Source organism: Panthera leo, chromosome A1, assembly GCF_018350215.1.
Source record: "Panthera leo isolate Ple1 chromosome A1, P.leo_Ple1_pat1.1, whole genome shotgun sequence".
NCBI classification, from domain to species: domain Eukaryota; kingdom Metazoa; phylum Chordata; class Mammalia; order Carnivora; family Felidae; genus Panthera; species Panthera leo.
The window spans coordinates 18,818,443-18,833,831 of NC_056679.1; the positions used below are offsets into that span (position 1 = coordinate 18,818,443).

Here is a 15,389-nt window from a genome sequence, read left to right on the forward strand (position 1 = left end):
AGTTTCACGAGGTCCCCAGGTGATTTGTGTATCCGTTTATGGTTGAGAAACTCTGGAAGGGACTATGATGATCATGTTTGGTGCTATGCTTCATAGCTCTAAGAACACCTGTCCCATGTCACTATTTGTGATTGCCTTTGTATTATAATACTTCTATTACTCACTTTTTATATGTGGGGACCCCTAGCTTTAGGGGCCCAAGGGGCCACACTGCAGGTGGCAGAGCAGGCGTTCAGACCCAGGCATGTGTCACCCTGCGGTGCTCCTAATCCATTCCTTTACAGACCTACCGTTTCGTGACTTCCTTTTAGGGACCCAACACAGGCTGCTGTCTGAATTTAGAGCTGACCCTAGTGGACTGATAGCTCCACTTAGGGCTCTGAAAAACTAGTTCGATGTGGCTTGGGTGTCTGTAGTATTTGGCATTAATTTGTAGGCTTTTCAGAAAGGTCGGTTGAAATGCCCCTCCTGCCACCAGTGGCTATAGCATTGATACTCCATTTTTTGACTTGTGAGTTTTTTATGAGGAGGTGGTGGGTGGGGAGAAGGGGAGGCCAATTTCTAAGCTGCACTGACACTTTTGACTGCCTTTCTTTGGAGAAATGTAGAGCTGATCTCCTGGCTCCCAGAAGTTGAGATCCCAGTAGATGGTGAGCTGCAGAGGCCCCACTGACGGAGAGCTCTTGTCTCCTCTCAGGGATATGAGACACCCATCATAAGCTCCAGAGAGTTGCTTTCTACGGAGCCCAGCAGAGGAGTGGGCGAACATGAAGTCCAGTCCTGCCATCCAAGCTGCCATTGACCTTACAGCGGGGGCCGCAGGTAATTCCAGGGGAAACCTCATCCTCTATTCCTCAAGTACCTGCTACGAGTGAGCTCCGGTGAAAGGGCGAAGAAAAGATTACCTTTGTCACTCCAGAAGCAACATGCTTTCGCCTTGGAGTGGATCCATTTAACGGATGTGTAATACTGTGTTCCAAGAACGGCCGAAGGTAGAGTAGTTCCCTTACGGTAAAACTTTGAGTCAGGGTGCAGAGTGGGAATGTCCTCAGTTTACAGCCAGAAACCCTCACAGCTCAAAGCTGAAGTCACTTGTCCATTGTCACACGGCTGGGATATGCAGGTGATATGGGATTTTACTCCAAGCCTGGCAATCAATCTGCAGAGCTCTTGTAGTCCCGGATCACACTGTGCCACCTCTCCAGGGAAATCCCAGTTACTGCCCTTATTACTGCCAACGACAGGAAGGAGGACACCCTTTAGAAATGTCTTTGGTAAATGAGACTGATATTTGATGGTTTCTGCAGCCCTAAAAGGAAAGGAGAGGCCCTAGGATTTGCCAGGGAATGGTGGGCTGGACTGGGGCCGAGCCCCAGAGTTGACTGCAGCCCCATAGGGCACAAGTACTCTTGGGCTGTGCCTGTAACACACAAGCCACTCTCTAGAAAGATTACCTTTGCTCAGCCTGAGGTCAGTAATTGGAAGTGCATGCGTAGTAACTTGGTTCTCTAGGTTCCTGTGTTATTTTAGGGGCAGAGAAGTGCTGGGATGCTATTTCCCAGATGAGAACCCTGGTTTACCCTTGCCCCTTGTACTGATTCTTCTAATGGGTCGCAGCTCCTGGGAGTGGAGAGGCCAAGAGGGGTGGGTTGCCCATTGTCCTCTTATCCAGTGGGACCTCCTGGCTCAACACACCAAGTGGGCTGCCACCTGTCATCCTGTCATTCCCGTAATTGTGAAGAAAGTCACAGTTCTGATGAACCAAGGGTCGACCAAGGTAGGCTAACGAGGAAGGGTATAGACCGTGCATTGTAGACACTAGTAAGTGCAGGCACCAGCTTCCAGGTTAGAGACCCCAGGAGGGTCCTGGTCCAGGAGTAGGGGAAACTAAGGGCTGCCTAGGTTTTGCCCCACTGGCCTCTTGGCTGCTGAGTGCCTTTGGGTCGGTCCCTTACCCGACTGCAACCCTTGACCACATGTTCCATCCCCCACGCCACACCCCGTGCCACATTGGGAAGGCACCATGGGAACAGTGGACCCATTTGCCTACCTCTGGCACCCTCTTAACAGTCCTGTGAATGCTCTGGGCTCAGTTTTTGTCTCTGTCATAGGAGGGTATTTAACCACATGAAAAATTCTCAGCTTTTGGAATTAAATGTCCCTCAGTCAGTCTATCAAAGATGTAGAATCTGCTGTGATAGGATTTTCTTTTTCCTATGAAGGCTTTTCTGTGTAGACAGGTGTTTGGGTGCCACATTTATAATTTACAGTACATTTTTAAAAAATTTCTTTAAAGTTTATTTATTTTTGAGATAGAGACAGAGCATGAACGGGGAGGGTCAGAGAGAGAGGGAGACGCAGAATCTGAAACAGGCTCCAGGCTCTGAGCAGTCAGCACAGAGCCCGACGTGGGGCTTGAACTCATGGACAGTGAGATCGTGACCTGAGCTGAAGTCGGACGCTCAACCGACTGAGCCACCCAGGCGCCACCCCCCCCTTTTTTTTTAAATTTTTTTTAAAGTTTATTTTTGAGACAGAGACAGAGCATGAACGGGGGAGGGTCAGAGAGAGAGGACAGTACATTTTAAAGATCTAAGTTGCAAGGGTATTGTTGGGAGTCTAGCGTGTAAGGCACTTGCTGGTGGACATGCTTTGTTTTTAATCATAGTATTAACATGTTTTGGGCCCTTACGTGTATGGCATTTAATTATCCTGATGACTAGGTAGGATTTCTTCCTGCACTGGTAACACAGGGTCACCCCTCACTGATGTAGACTGCCCTGTATTTACCTTTGGAGGACAACAGGCTTCTTTGCAGGGGTCTGTGCTCTAAGCCAGCAGTGCTGGCAGAGGAGGCTCCTGTTAGTGATCTGGGAACTCCCTCTGCTGGGAGGTACGTGCAGTGCCAGCAGGAGGCCACAGCCCCACTTTGGAGGGGTCTCAGTCTCCCAGTGATGGAGCTAGAGGGCCTTTAGAAGAGACCATTGGTTCTAACGCTCACTGTATATGTAGAAAAGAGACCCAGAGAGGGACAGTGGATTTGGTCATGATTGCACAGCTAGATGGTGTCAAGACAGTGCTAGGACCTTGGATGCTTGGTTCCTTGACAGCCCTATTGTCTTTGTTTTAATACTATGTAATGGGCCAACAGCACTCCTGGGGGTGGAGGTTAGTCTGGAGCCTTTGCCGCCCGGCTCTCTGGACCAGGACATCGGGCCATCGTGGTCTGAGGTGATCTAGGTGTAGCATACATGTGTTCTTCTCTGTGTCCCTCCTTTTCGCTGAAACAGACCTCTCCCATCTGGCAGGTTTTGGGTCCAGCTCATCTACTGTCAAGTGCTGGGAAGCTGTCACTGCCTGTCAGAAGCTAGTATAGGAGAAATTCCAGGAAGGAACCAAGAACTCTAAGCAGCTAGGGTGGGGGAGGGTCTGGAGAAGATAGTTAAGTAATTGGATGATGTTGAAATGAGGCAGTGTGGAGCTCAAAAGTTAAATTGCCTTAAAGGGTAACCTTGGTCTCCTTTTAAGAATTAGCAGTTTGATGATGATAAAATAACACCCCCTCCCCCCGCCCCCCTTGACTGCTCTATTCCTGTATGCCTTAACTAGTGTAGTTTGGGAATGTGACATTTTCGATCATTGGCATTTATCCTCTCAAATGCCAAAATTAAAAATAAGCCAGAAGCCTTTTTTCCTTATTGAAATATGGTTAACATCTATTAATTTCAGGGGTGCAGCATAGTGATTTGACAGTTGTATAGTGTGCACCATACGTGTGGTCAGCTTCTGTCCCCATACAAAGTTGTTAAAATATTATGGACTGTAATTTTCATCTCCATGACTTATACCTGGAAGTTTGTATCTCTCAGTCCCCTTACCTGTTTCGTCCACCCACCTCTCCTCTGGCAACCACCAGTTTGTTCTCTGTATTTAAGAGTGTTTGTATGTTCTTTAGATTCCACATATAAGTGAAATCACGTGGTATTTGTCTTTCTCTGACTACAATTTCACTTAACATAATACCCTCTATGTCTATCCATGTTGTCGCAAATGGGACGATCTCCTCTTTTATGGCTGAGTAATATTCCATTGCATGTGTGTATATATATGTGTGTGGTTGTGTGTGTGTGTGTGTGTGTATAGGCAATTCACCCATTTTTACTGTAGAAAGAAACATAGGTAAAAGGATTACTTCACCGAGTCCTGCCATTCATAATTAGTTCACACCGAGTATGTATCTTTCCATATTTCTGTGGACATACACATGTATAAGTACTTGTACAAAGATAGGAACATACTATGAATATCTTGGTGTCAGTTTAAACCTGTGTCTTATTGTATGTGCACATAGGTCTGTACGATTAAGACTGCATTCCTTCTGCTGTAGGGATACACCAAAATTTCTTTAATTACTTGTCACTGGACATTTTTGTTTCACGAATATTTACACATTGTAAACTCCCCTAAAACAATATCTTTGTGGCATAATTATTTCCTTAGGACAAAGTCCTAGAAATGGAATTGCAGGGTTTAAGAGATTATGAGCATTTGTAAGGCTTTATAACCTCTTTGGTGTGTGTCTGTTTTCTCTCTTCCAAACAATTTCCTCTCTGCGGTGAATCCCCAGTCTACAGCTTTCTGCCCAGGTGAAGACAACCCGAACACCCCACTGACACTTGTGTTCAGTCCGTCAGCCTTCAGGTAGTTGAGCAGCCGACACATGACCTGGAATGCAGATATGTTGTTCTCTTGACACCACAGGGGCAATATGGAATATCCTTCTCTTGAGGGATATTTTCACTGAAGATCCAGATGGGTGCAATCCCTCTGCCATATCTGAGAATCTGTTCTGGCTCACGGGCTATTTTACTTATTTTTTACTTTTTTTAAATCTTTATTTTTGAGAGAGAGAAAGAGAGAGAACAGCACAAGCGGGGGGAGGGGCAGAGAGAGAGGGAGACACAGAACTGGAAACAGGCTCCAGCCTCCAAGCTGTCAGCAGAGAGCCTGACGTGGGGCTAGAACTCACAGACCGCGAGATCATGACTGGAGCCAAAGTCCGACGCTTAACCGACTGATCACCCAGGCGCCCCTCAAGGGCTATTTTATTTTTAAGCTTATGGAAAATTTTATCTTCCTTGGATTTTTGTTTTGCCATGGAATCCAATTCTTCAGGTACTCATGGTTCCCATAATTTCTGATTCATTTGCTTTTTCAACAACTTCAGGTGTAATCTCATCTTGTTTCTATTATGATTCCAAATTCTGGAAAAAAGTTGTGGTCTGGAATTGTTCTGTCCAAATAATCTGATTGTGTGCAAGCCTGCTTATGTCCCAGTCTCCAGTCTAAGGGTCTGACGCTCCTTGTGCAATAATGTGCCTTGGGACGTCTGGAGCATGTTTGGGGGCCTACGCAGCCACAAACCCTGCAGAGATGAGCATCAGACTTGAGCTGGAGGCACACAGACTCACCTGTCTCTGGACGAGGTGTCCTCAGAAGGTGGCTCATATGTGTAAAAGTCATTTTTCCAAGGTAGCTGATTTCTAAAAACAATTGCTTAACTCAAAAGCTGGGGCCCAGAATGCGCAAGGGAGCGGGGTGGGGGTGGAGACCGGGCGCTGCGCGGGGCCACGCCCCCTTCACCTTGGCTGGCCCCTACCGTGCGAGACCAGCGCCGCCTTCCCGGTCCTGGCCCGGAACGGCGGCTGCCCGCTGCGTGGGCCTGCGCATCATGGTGGCGCCCGGCAGCAGAAGAGGAAGAGGCCGCGGCGGAAGGCGCGGTCGGCAGCTGGGTGGAGCTGTAGCGAGGAGGCCAGCTCTTCCGGCCCTGGCAGCCCCGCCTCCCACCTTGCTTGGGAACTGCCGGCTGCCACGTGGGCCCTGCCTCCACGAAGCCTAACTCAGGCGGCCGCCACTGGCCGCCACCATGGAGCCTGAGGGGCCACCTTTATCGCCTCCTCTTTGCCTCTTCATCTGCCGGTGGGCGCTTGGGTTTTCCATATCTTGGCTATTCTAATAATGCAGGGAACCTAGGGGTGTATGTATCTTTTTGAATTAGTGTTTTTGGTTTTCCTGGGTAAATACCCAGTAATGGAAAGAATGGATCACGTGGTATTTATGTTTTTAACTTTTTGAGGAACTCACCAACATGTTTTTTTCCCTTGTGGCTGCACTGATGTACATTCCCACTAATAGTGTTTAAGAGTTTCTTCTTCTCTACATCCTTGCCAACGCTGGTTATTTCTTGTCTTTTTGATTCTACCCATTCTGATAGGTATTAGGTCATATCTCGTTGTGGTTTGGATTTGCTTTTCCCTGATTAATGATGCTGAGCATCTTCATGGATCTGTTGGCCATTTAGATATGTTTAGAAAAATGTATATTCAGGTCCACTGCCCTTTTTTGTTTTTAATGTTAGAGAGAGAGAGAGAGAGAGAGAGACAGAGCGTGAGTGGGGGAGGGCCAGAGAGAAAGACACAGAATCTGAAGCAGGCTCTAGGCTCTGAGCTATCAGCACAGAGCCAGATGCAGGGCTCAACCCCAAGAACCCTGGAGGTCATGACCTGAGCCGCTTAACAGACTGAGCCACCCAGATGCCCCCCCCCCCCCATTTTTTAAATTTGATTGTTTTTTTTTGATGTTGAGTTATAGAAGTTCTTTATGTATTTTGAATATCAACTCCCTATCAATATCATTTGCAAATATTGTATTCTCTTCCATTTAGTAGGTTTTTTGTTTTATTGATGGTTTCCTTCACTGTGCAGAAGCTTTTTTATTGTAGTGTGGTCCCAATAGTTTATTTTTACTTTTGTTTCCCTTGCCTTAGGAGACCTATCTAGAAAAATGTTGCTATGACCAGTGTCAAAGGACTTACTGCCTATGTTTTCTTCCAGAAGTTTTATGTTCTCAGGTCTCACATTTAGGTCTTTAATCCGTTTTTTGTTTATGGTGGAAGAGTTTATTTTTGTGTATGGTGGAAGAAAGTAGTCCATTTTCATTCTTTTGCATATAGCCATCCCTTTCCCAGCACCATTTATAGAAGAGTCTTTCTTTTCCCTATTGTATATTCTTCCCTTCTTTGTCACTGAGTAATTGACTCTATAAGTGTGGGTTTGTTTCTGGGCTCTCTCTTCTGTTCCATTAATCTATGTGTCTACTTTTGTGCCAGTACCATACTGTTTTGATTATTACGGCTTTGTAGTATATCTTTTTTTAAAAGAAAAGGTTTAATATAAAGATTCAAGATTCACATTAATACATATGATAAAATTAAATACCTTCTTGATAAGAGTTCAAGTTTCGCATTTTTTTCTATTTATCCTGCCATATTTTTCCTGTGCTTTTTTTTCATTACTTTAACCCCACCTCTGTCTATAGTTCAGAAAGTCTACTTCTACAGAAGCTATGATGATTAACATTAATTTTAATATACTCTTTAACTTTCCCAACATCTGGGTAGTATCTATAACATGCTTTTCCCCTACTTCCCAACTACTTTAGCTGTCCATCCTCCTAGGTAGAAATGTGACATTTTATTTTCCAGTTTTCCTTGTTTACTTTTGGTGTGGGAAGAAGACAATGTATATTGTGTGTATTTATAGTCACCCTAGATTGAAAGAACTGTTGGAGTATATACTTTAGCAAAGTGGGGGGGGATGCAAGAAATAAACTTTGTGGATGCTTTGGTATCAAAACATGTTCTTGTTTTACCTTCAACGTCAAATGCCAGTTTGGCTGGGTATGGCATTCTAGGTTTAAAGCCTTTTGCCTGAAGAACTTTTATGATATTGCTCCGTTTACTTCTAGCATCCAGAGTATCCAATAAGTCTGCCATCATCTGATTCTTGTTCCTCTGTACGTTCTCTCTTTCTGTAAGCCTTTATGATTTTTTCTTTATCATTGGAATTCCAAGATTTCACCGAGATGTGTCTAGGAGCAAGTCTGTTTTTGTCAGTCTTACTAGCTACTTGGAAAGCACTGATCCTCTCAAAACTTGAATCTTTCTTTACCTCTGGAAAGTTTTCTTTAATTATTTCCTTAATTATTTCCTCTGCTCCATGCTCTTCATTATCTTTTTTCTGGAATTCCTGTCAAAATGGATGTTGGAGCTTCTGAGTCTATCCTCTGTGTCTCATGATCTTTTTTTTTTTTTAATGTTTATTTTTTTTGCAGCATGATCTCATTTTTATTTTCATTTTTAACATTAAGCTTTTTAAAAATAATTTATTTTTAAATTTATATCCAAGTTAGCCTATAGTCAACAGTGATTTCAGGAGTAGATTCCTTAATGCCCCCTCCACATTCCCTCCAGCAACCCTCTGTTTGTTCTCTATATTTAAGAGTCTCTTATGTTTTGTTCCCCTCCCTGTTTTTATTTTTGCTTCCCTTCCCTTATGGTCATCTGTTTTGTATCTTAAGTCCTTCTATTAGTGAAGTCATATTTGTCTTTCTCTGACTAATTTCACTTAGCATAATACCCTCTAGTTCCATCCACGTAGTTGCAAATGGCAAGATTTCATTCTTTTTGATTGCTGAGTAATACTCCATTTTGTGTGTGTGTGTGTGTGTGTGTGTGTGTGTGTACCACATCTTCTTTATCCATTCATCCATTGATGGGCATTTGGGCTCTTTCCATACTTTGGCTATTGTTGATCGTGCTGCTATAAACATTGGGGTGCATGTGCCCCTTCAAAACAGCATACCTGTAGTGCTGATGCATAGGGGCACTTGTACCCTAATGTTTATAGCAGCACTTTCAACAATAGCCAAAGTATGGAAAGAGCCTAAATGTCCATCAACTGATGAATGGATAAAGAAATTATGGTTTATATACACAATGGAACACTACGTGGCAATGAGAAAGAATGAAATATGACCTTTTGTAGCAATGTGGATGGAACTGGAGAGTGTTATGCCAAGTGAAATAAGTCATACGGAGAAAGATACCATATGTTTTCACTCTTATGTGGATCCTGAGAAACTTAACAGAAGATCGTGGGGGAGGGGAAGGAAAAAAAAGGGGGGAGGGAGCCAAACCATGAGACTCTTAAAAACTGAGAACAATCTGAGGGTTGATGCGGGGGTGGGAGGGAGGGAAGGGTGGGTGATGGGTGTTGAGGAAGGCACCTGTTGGGATGAGCACTGGCTGTTGTATGGAAACCAATTTGACAATAAATTTCATATTAAAACAGCATACCTGTATCCCTTGGATAAATACCTAATAGTGCAATTGCTGGGTTGTAGGGTAGTTCTATTTTTAATTTTTTGAGGAAGTTTCATACTGTTTTCCAGAGTGGCTGCACTAGTTTGCATTCCCACTAGCAGTGCAAAAGAGATCCTCTTTCTCCGCATCCTCGCCAACATCTGTTATTGCCTGAGTTGTTAATGTTAGCCATTCTGACGAGTGTGCGGTAGTATCTCCTTGTGGCTTTGATGTGCATTTCCCTGATGAGGAGTGATGTTGAGCATTTTTTCATGTGTCAGTTGGCCATCTGGATGTCTTCTTTGGAGACGTGTCTATTCATGTCTTTTGCCCATTTCCTCACTGGATTATTTGTTTTTTGGGTGTTGAGTTTGAGAAGTTCTTTATAGATTTTGGATACTAACCCTTTATCTGATATGTCATTTGCAAACATCTTCTCCCATTCCATCAATTGCCTTTGAGTTTTGCTGATTGTTTCTTTTGCTGTGCAGAAGCTTTTTGTTTTGATGAGATCCCAATAGTTCATTTTTGCATTTGTTTTCCTTGCCTCCGGAGATGTGTTGAGTAAGAAGTTACTGCAGCCGAGGTCAAAGAGGTTTTTGCCTGCTTTCTCCTCGAGGATTTTGATGGCTTCCTGTCTTACATTTAGGTCTTTCATCCATTTTGAGTTTATTTTTGTGTGTGGTGTAAAAAAGTGGTCCCGGTTCATTTTTCTGCATGTTGCTGTCTGGTTTTCCCAGCACCACTTGCTGAAGAGACCGTCTTTATTCCATTGCTTGTCAAAGACTAGTTGGCTATATGTTTGTGGGTCCATTTCTGGGTTCTTTATTCTGTTCCATTGGTCTGAGTGTCTGTTTTTGTGCCGGTACCATATTTTCTTGATTACAGTTTTGTAATACAGCTTGAAGTCCAGGATTGTAAGGTCTCCATCTTTGGTTTTCTTTTTCAAGATTGCTTTGGCTATCCGGGATCTTTTCTGGTTCCATACAAATTTTAGGATTGTTTGTTCTAGCTCTGTGGAGAATGCTGGTACTATTTTGATAGATATTGCATTGAATATGTAGATTGCTTTGGGTAATGACATCTTAACACCATTCTTCCTATCCAGGAGCATGGAATATTTTTCCTTTTTTGTGTGTGTGTCTTCTTCAGTTTCTTTCATAACCTTTCTATAGTTTTCAGTATATAGATTTTTCACCTCTTTGGTTAGATTTATTCCTGGGTATTTTATGGGCTTTGGTGCAGTTGTAAATGGGCTCGTTTCCTTGATTTCTCTTTCTGTTGCTTCATTGTTGGTGTACAGGAATGTAACTGATTCCTGTGCATTGATTTTTATATCCTGTGACCTTGCTGAATTCATGGATCAGTTCTAGCAGTTTTTTGGTGGAATCTTTTCGGTGTTCCATATAGAGTATCATGTCATCTGGAAAGAGTGAAAGTTTGACCTCCTCCTGGCCAATTTGGATGCCTTTTATTTCTTTATGTTGTCTGATTGCTGAGGCTAAGACTTCCAATACTACGTTGAATAATAGTGGTGAGGGTGGACATCCCTGTCTTGTTCCTGACCTTAGGGGGAAAGCTCTCAGTTTTTCCCCATTGAGGATGATAGTTAACGTTGGGTCTTTCGTATATGGCTTGTATGATCTTGAGGTATGCTCCTTCTATCCCTACTTTCTTGAGCGTTTTTATCAAGAAAGGATGCTGTATTTTGTCAAATGCTTCCTCTGCATGTACTGAAAAGATCGTGTGGTTCTTTTCCTTTCTTTTATTGATGTGATGTATCACATTGATTGTTTTGCAGATATTGAACCAGCCCTGTATCCCAGGTATAAATCCCACTTGGTCATAGTGAATAATATTTTTAATGTATTGTTGGATCCTGTTGGCTTGTATCTTGTTGGGGACTTTTGCATCTATGTTCATCAGGGAAATTGGTCTATAGTTCTGTTTTTTAATGGGGTCTTTGTCTGGTTTTGGAATCAAGGTATTGCTGGCTTCATAGAAAGAGTTTTCCTTCCGTTTCTATTTTTTGGAACAGCTTTAAGAGAATAGGTGTTAACTCTTCTTCAAATGTTTAGTAGAATTCCCCTGGAAAGTCATCTGGCCCTGGACTCTTGTTTTTTGGGAGAATTTTGATTACTAATTCAATTTCTTTACTGGTTGTGGGTCTGTTCAAATTTTCTATTTCTTCCTGTTTCAGTTTTGGTAGTGTATATGCTTCTAGGAATTTGTCTGTTTCTTCCAGATTGTGCATGTTATTGGCATATAATTGCTTGTAACATTCTCTTATTATTGTTTGTATTCTGTGTTGGTTGTGATCTCTCCTCTTTCATTCTTGATTTTATTTATTTGGGTCCTTTTTCTTTTTGATCAAACTGGCTAGGGGTTTGTCAATTTTGTTAATTCGTTCAAAGAACCAGCTTCATTGATCTATTTTACTGTTTTGTTTTTTTGTTTGATTTCCTCCCTAGCTCCATGCTTTGAATCTGGTAGAGTTTTATCCATTTTTTCTTAAGTCCGGTATCGTCTTCCTTTTTTTCATTTTGTGGGCATGTATCTTTCAGTAATTCTTTTATAAATGATTTTTGGCTGGTAAATTTGCTGAGCCTTTGCATATCTGAAAATGTCCTTACTTCACCATGCTTAATGCTTAAATGCTAATTTAACTTGGCCTAGAAAGTTACGTTCAAAATCATTTTCCATTAGGATGTTGAAGACATTACTTTATTGCTTACTAATGCCCATCGTTGCTGATGAAAAGTCTGCTGCCATGAGTATTGCTCCTTCATCTTTACCAGAGGTTTTTTAGAATTTTCTGTTTGTTCTTTAAATTCTGAGGGATTTTTTTTCCTGTTATTCTTTGACCACTTCATCCTCTTCAATCTCTCTTTCTCTCCTGTTACTTCTGCGAGGTGCTGCAATCTCTGCATCCATCACTATATTGCTTATGGCTTCTTCCACACTTCTCATGACTTTGTGATTTTGTGATTCATCATGGGACAGTTCCTTACCTTGGTTTGTAGCGTACACTTTAGCTTCCTCTAACTTGCTACTCAGATGACTAATTTCTTTGAAAGTCAAATTTTCAGGGCACCTGGGTGCTCAGTTGGTTAAGTGGCTGACTTGATTTCAGTTCAGGTCATGATCTCATGGTACATGGGTTCAAGCCTCACGTTGGGCCCTGTGCTGACATCGTGGAGCCTGCTTAGGATTCTCACTTTCTCCCTCTTTCTGCCCCTTCCTTGCCCATGTTCTTTCTATCAAAAATAAACATTTTTTTAAAAAAGTCAAATTTTCAATATCCTCAACTACTTTAGAGTTTGCTCTTTCTATTTTCTTTATCTTGTTTTTTGTGTGGCTAAATCTTTGTTGCCACTCCTTTTTGGTACTGGAGTTCTTTGGATTTTTCATTTCAGATATGTACTTTTTATTCCTAAAATTTCCTTTAGGTCATTTAAAAAAAATTTTTTTTTTAACGTTTATTTTTGAGACAGAGAGAGACAGAGCATGAATGGGGGAGGGTCAGAGAGAGGGAGACACAGAATCCGAAACAGGCTCCAGGCTCTGAGCTGTCAGCACAGAGCCCGACGCGGGGCTCGAACTCACGGACGGTGAGATCGTGACCTGAGCTGAAGCCGGTGCTCAACCGACTGAGCCACCCAGGCGCCCCCCTTTAGGTCATTTTTAAGAGATTCCCTTATCTCTTTAACCAGCAAGGCAGATTTTCCATCAAGCCTTTAAATTTCATATTTATTGATATGTCTTTGCATTTTTAATTAATTTTTAATTTATTTCTTGCGTGCATGAGTACTTTATTCATTTTTTTATTTTAATTTACATCCAAATTAGCATATAGTGCAACAATGATTTCAGGAGTATATTCCTTAATGCCCCTGACCCATTTAGCTCATCCCCCCTCCCACAACCCCTCCAGTAACCCTGTTTCTTCTCCATATTTAAGAGTCTCTTCTGTTTTGTTCTCCTCCCTGTTTTTATATTATTTTTGCTTCCCTTCCCTTATGTCCATCTGTTTTGTGTCTTAAAGTCCTCATATGAGTGAAGTCATATGATATTTGCCTTTCTCTGACTAATTTCACTTAACATAATATCGTTCAGTTCCATTCACGTAGTTGCAAATGGCAAGATTTTATTCTGTTTGATTGCTGAGTAATACTCCATTGTGTGTGTGTGTGTGTGTGTGTGTGTGTGTGTGTATATATATATACACATATATATACACACACACACACATATATATAAAATCACATCTTCTTTATCCATTCATCCATTGATGGACATTTGGGCTCTTTCCATACTTTGGCTATTGTTGATAGTGCTCCTATAAACATTGGGGTGCATGTATCCCTTTGAAACAGCACACCTGTATTCCTTGGATAAATGCCTAGTAGTGCAATTGCTGGGTTATAGGGCAGTTCTAGTTTTAGTTTTTTGAGGAACCTCCATACTGTTTTCCAGAGTGGCTGCACCAGCTTGCATTCCCAATTAATTTCTTAAATGTTTTATTTATTTTTGAGAGAGATAGTTTGTGGGTGGGAGAGGGGCAGAGAGAGAGAGAGGGAGACAAAGAATCTGAAGCAGGCTTCAGGCTCTGAGCTGTCAGCACAGAGCCCAATGCGGGACTCAAACTCATGAACTTCGAGATTGTGACCTGAGCCAAAGTCCGATGCCTAACCAACAGAGCCAGCAGGCTCTCCTTCATGTCTTTACATTTTAAATCTAATACCTAAACCATCTCCTGGTCATTTTCATCAACTGAATTCTTTCCCTATAGGTGATATTTTCCTATTTCTTTGCAAATCTAGAAATTTATGACGGTACACAAGACATCGTGGCTATGTTGTCAAAACTGGATAGTTTTATTTTCCTGAAGAGTAATTTTTGTTTTTGCAGTCTTGCTAGACCTTCCCAAACTCAGGAAATTAAAAAAAAAAAAAATATCATCCAGGTAGGATCATTCACCTGGGAGGAAGTACTCTGCCGAGTAGGATTTGGTCTTCTGTACAGCTGTGTCTTAGTGCCTGGAGAAGGAATCCCGCCTGAGGATGCACACATGGACCAAGGGCTTTGTAGTATATCTTGAAATCTGGGATCATGATGCCTCAAGCTTTGTTGTTCTTTTTCAAAACTGGTTTGGTTATTCAGGGATGTCTGTGGTTCCTTACAAATTTTAGGATTATTCTAGTTCTGTGAAAAATGTTGTTATTTTGGTGGAGATTGCTTTGAATCTATTGATTTGCTTTGGGTAGTATTGACCTTTTAACAATATTTGTTCTTCCAATCCACGGGGATGGTGTGTCTTTCCATTTGTGTCATCTTCAATTTCTTTCTCAATGCTTTATAGTTTTCAGGAGTACAGGTCTTTCACCTCCTTGATTTATTTCTAGGTATTTTATTCTTTTTGGAGCGATTATAAATGGGATTGTTTTCTTAATTTTTCTTTTTTTTTAATTTTTAAAATTAAAAAATTTCTCTTTCTAATACTTTGTTATTAGGGCACAGACACGCAATGGATTTCTGTATGTTAATATTGTATCCTAAAAACTTACTGAATTCATGTATCAGTTAAACTAGTTTTTTGGTGAAGTCTTTAAGGTTTTCTATGTGCAGTATCATGTCATCTGCAAATTAGTGACAGTGTAACTTTTTCCTTACCAGTTTGGATGCCTTTTATTTCTTGTATGATTGCTGTAGCTAGGACTTCTAGTACTATGTTGAGTAAGTAATAAGAGTGTACATCCTTGTCTTGTTCTTGATCATAAAGGAAAAGCTCACAATTTTTCACCACTGAGTATGATATTAGCTGTGGGTTTTTCATACATGGCCTTTATTATGTTGAGGTATATTCCCTCTAAACCTACTTTGTTGAGAGTTTTCTTCATGAATGGATGTTGTATTTTGTCAGATACTTTTTTATGCATTTATTGAGATGATCATGTGGTTTTTATCCTCTTGTTAATTGATGTATCCCACTGATTTGAGAATATTGAGCCATCCTTGCATCCCTGGAATAAATCCTACTTGATGGTGCTGAAGGATTTTTTTTATTGTTTTGTTGAATGTAATTTGCTAATATTTTGCTGCGGGGGATTTTTGCATCTCTGTTGATCAGAGATATTGGCTTGTGGTTTTTCATAGTGTCTTTTTTTTTTTTTTTTTTAGTGTTTTT

At 41.6% G+C, this 15,389-nt stretch overlaps 1 protein-coding gene and 1 pseudogene across 4 annotated transcripts in view; one reads left to right on the plus strand and one right to left on the minus strand.

Moving 5' to 3' along the window:
- Nucleotides 1-15,389, plus strand: part of SLC25A15 (solute carrier family 25 member 15) — a 64,149-nt gene that overhangs the window by 29,501 nt on the left and 19,259 nt on the right. For 3 of the 4 annotated variants that reach the window (XM_042906927.1, XM_042906846.1, XM_042906996.1), the window contains one exon: nt 698-822. In XM_042906927.1, the coding sequence (XP_042762861.1) occupies nt 768-822 (55 nt within the window). In that variant the 5' untranslated portion in view covers nt 698-767. The other variant, XM_042907068.1, reaches the window with a different exon arrangement.
- LOC122224004 lies at nt 4,559-6,183 on the minus strand (annotated as a pseudogene).